The 2,902-nt window shown below is 45.6% G+C and overlaps 1 protein-coding gene across 1 annotated transcript in view; it reads right to left on the reverse strand.

The window, feature by feature from the left end:
- Positions 1-514: 514 nt before the first annotated feature.
- Positions 515-2,902, reverse strand: part of LOC116837091 (voltage-gated potassium channel regulatory subunit KCNG2-like) — a 2,832-nt gene continuing 444 nt past the window's right edge. The window contains exon 2 of the mRNA XM_032801247.1: positions 515-2,862. Coding sequence (XP_032657138.1) covers positions 2,047-2,862 — 816 coding nt within the window. The 3' untranslated portion in view covers positions 515-2,046. The remainder of the gene's footprint in view (positions 2,863-2,902) is intronic.

Here is a 2,902-nt window from a genome sequence, read left to right on the forward strand (position 1 = left end):
CCCAAAATTGTTTGGAGGCATGGGGCTAATCTTGGTGAAGCTAAACACATAGGAAAAAAACCCAGCGTGGTATTTCTGTGGATCCCACACTGAGGGGATGCTATTTCTACAGCTTGGATGTGAGGTTCAGCAGGGGCAAGGGAAAGTCTCCCCAGATGATGTTACTGTGCTATATGTCCAGAAGGCCCTTTTAGAAGGGCTCACTCCTGGGTGGGACTGAGAGACCACAATTCTCCTTGGAGTCAATGGGAGTGGTAGGTGCCCCTCCCATCTCAACCTCAGACCCAGAGCTGGCACCTATGTGAGAATGGAAGTGGGTGCAATGGTGTCTGCCAGCTCAGCTTTTCATCTTGTTTTTTAAATTAAACAGATTTTTCAAATTCCTTGACCAGTTGTTCTGATCATGGGCAATGTTTAACACAGGCCAGGAAGAGCAAATGGCTAATGTCAGCTGTGGGGACACTGGAGCACATGGCACTGTCTCAAAAGGAAAAGAAAAGCCAATGCAACAATACAGGAACAAAACTTCCAGTTTTTATTAAAATAAAACAACCTTATGTCTTTCAGTCCATTCCTTTGAGGAATGGCTTACTACAGTCATCTTCTAGTGGAAGGTTATTCTTGTCTCCATTGGGGGAAAAAACCCATCTGTAATATATGAATATTTGTTCATTTCCTGACAGCTGGGGTGGAACAGAAAAGGGCAGTGCAATGTTCCTACATCAGTAAAGAATGAGGTGCCTGTCAATGTTGTTTTTCTTAAATGATACCCAGTATTAGGAATCTATCCAGCTGTACGCTACATGCTGAACTGAACTAGCAGCATGGGGCAGAGAGCTCACAGATGCTCATGATATGAAAATTTTGATTCAGTAAACAAAAAATGGTTGAGTTTTTGTGGCACAGACTTTTTGTTTAAATGCAGTGATCTTTTGGAATGAAAACTAGGGGGAAGGGAGGGATGGACAGTTGTAACCTGGGTCTAAAAATATCATCTCTTCCCAAGATTATTCCCTAACAGGTGAGCTGCTGCTGCTTTGGGGCTTGATCCCCAAAGTCCATGGAAAGTCTCCCATTGCCTTAATGGGTTTGGATCAAGCCCTTTGTATAGAGCTGCAGTCTTCAAAGTACAACTGCAGAAAACTACAGCCATAAGTCTCTGCAACTATTCCCATCCTGCCTTACCATAAGGCTACCCCACCCTACTGGGCAGATGCTTTTAATTTTTGCTTAAATGTTAAACAGTCTTTAAAACACAGGAAGGAGGCAGCTAACAGAGGAACACATTTTTTAAGCCATATGCAAATGTGAGCAAAGGAAAACAAGTTGACATTAGTATCATTAACAAGGTTGTCCATGTATAGTTCTGTCATCAGGGCTCAGGTGCAAAGCCTACTATTGTAGATATGCATGTTTACTAAATAATGCATAAAGAGCACAAGGCAGACCTGTCAGCAGGCAGCCCAGATTATGGTTCCCAATTTAATAAAATAAATTATCACTATTTATTAAAAGACTAGGGAATAGGGATAAATCTGCCCTTCTGCTGGCCAAGGCAGGCCTCTCTCCCCCATCTTTCAACTTTCCCCTTTACATTTGGAGATGTACACCCCATGGTGGTGCCACATAGATTGAATCCATTGTGCATAGGGAATAAGGGTTTTGGGACATTCTCAGCACAGAGTAGGGCTACCAGGAAGCTTATGGCACCCTTATTTCCCCCAGCAATGGACCCTTAGGATGAATTCTCTCTCCAAATTTATTTTTTCTTGTTAGCAGACAGAGTAGAAACCTGACTTAAGCAACTGCTCCTTGGGGGCTGCACAAAATCAGTTGCTTAATGAAAGCGGCCTTCTATGACAGAGGGAGCAGAACGGTACTCCACGTTGTTTTTAGAGAGACTAAAAGTTACTCAAGAAGGACAGTCTCTTGGACAGGTCTCACTGTATACCGATTTATGTTCGTTCCATAGGGTTTTGTTTCAGATCTGGAACTCTCTCGTTTGCTAGTTCAGTGCTGCTGGCTAAATCTTTCAGTTGTTTGCAGTCAACACTTCCTCTTGTCTTCCTGGTTCACTGCTGGCTGATGCCACGCCCCAGCTGTGTCTAGTGGGGAGGAGGTACCCAGTCCCTGAGAACTGTCACCATTTGGGGATCTGGTGGTTTCCTCTAGCTGGTGCAACTGTCTGCTTGCAGCTCGCTGCTGCTGTTCCTTTAGCTCTGTGTAGGAGCGGGAAAAAGTGTGAAAGATGGAAGTGACTGGAAAAGCCATCAGCAAAATACCACTCAAGATACTGCTCAGGGCTACTACCTGTCCCGGGATGCTCCGAGGTACCATGTCTCCATAGCCTACAGTTGTCATGGAGATTACAGCCCACCAATAGCTGGTGGGAATGCTAGTGAATTCTTGCTTGGCTCCCAGTTCGCTCTCTGCCAAATAAACCAGTGGAGAAAAGAGCGCCATGGCAACACAAAGGAAGAGGAGGAGGAGTCCAAATTCCTTGGTGCAGCGGCGCACAGTGAGCCCTAGTGTCTGCAGTCCCAGTGAATGCCGTGCCAGCCTCATGACATACAGGATGCGGAGAGCCCGCAAGAAGCGTAGAACCAGGCCCACTCGCTCAAAGTACTTGTTTCCTGCTCCACTGCCGGGCTTCCTGTTGCTGTTTTTGGCAGAGACCATATCCACTATCAGAGAGATGTAGAAAGGCAAGATGGCCAAGATGTCGATGATGTTGAGGGGGGTCTTTAGGAAGGCGCACTTGCTTTCTGCCTGAATGGAGCGCAGGAGGAACTCAAAGGAAAACCAAGCAACGCAAACCGTCTCCAACACAAAGATGTCGTAGCACTTCTGAGAACATTCACCCTAACAGGAGGGGGAGAAAACAGAAAAGAATAAAAGACAA

Source organism: Chelonoidis abingdonii, chromosome 2 (assembly GCF_003597395.2).
Source record: "Chelonoidis abingdonii isolate Lonesome George chromosome 2, CheloAbing_2.0, whole genome shotgun sequence".
Taxonomy (NCBI): Eukaryota; Metazoa; Chordata; order Testudines; family Testudinidae; genus Chelonoidis; species Chelonoidis abingdonii.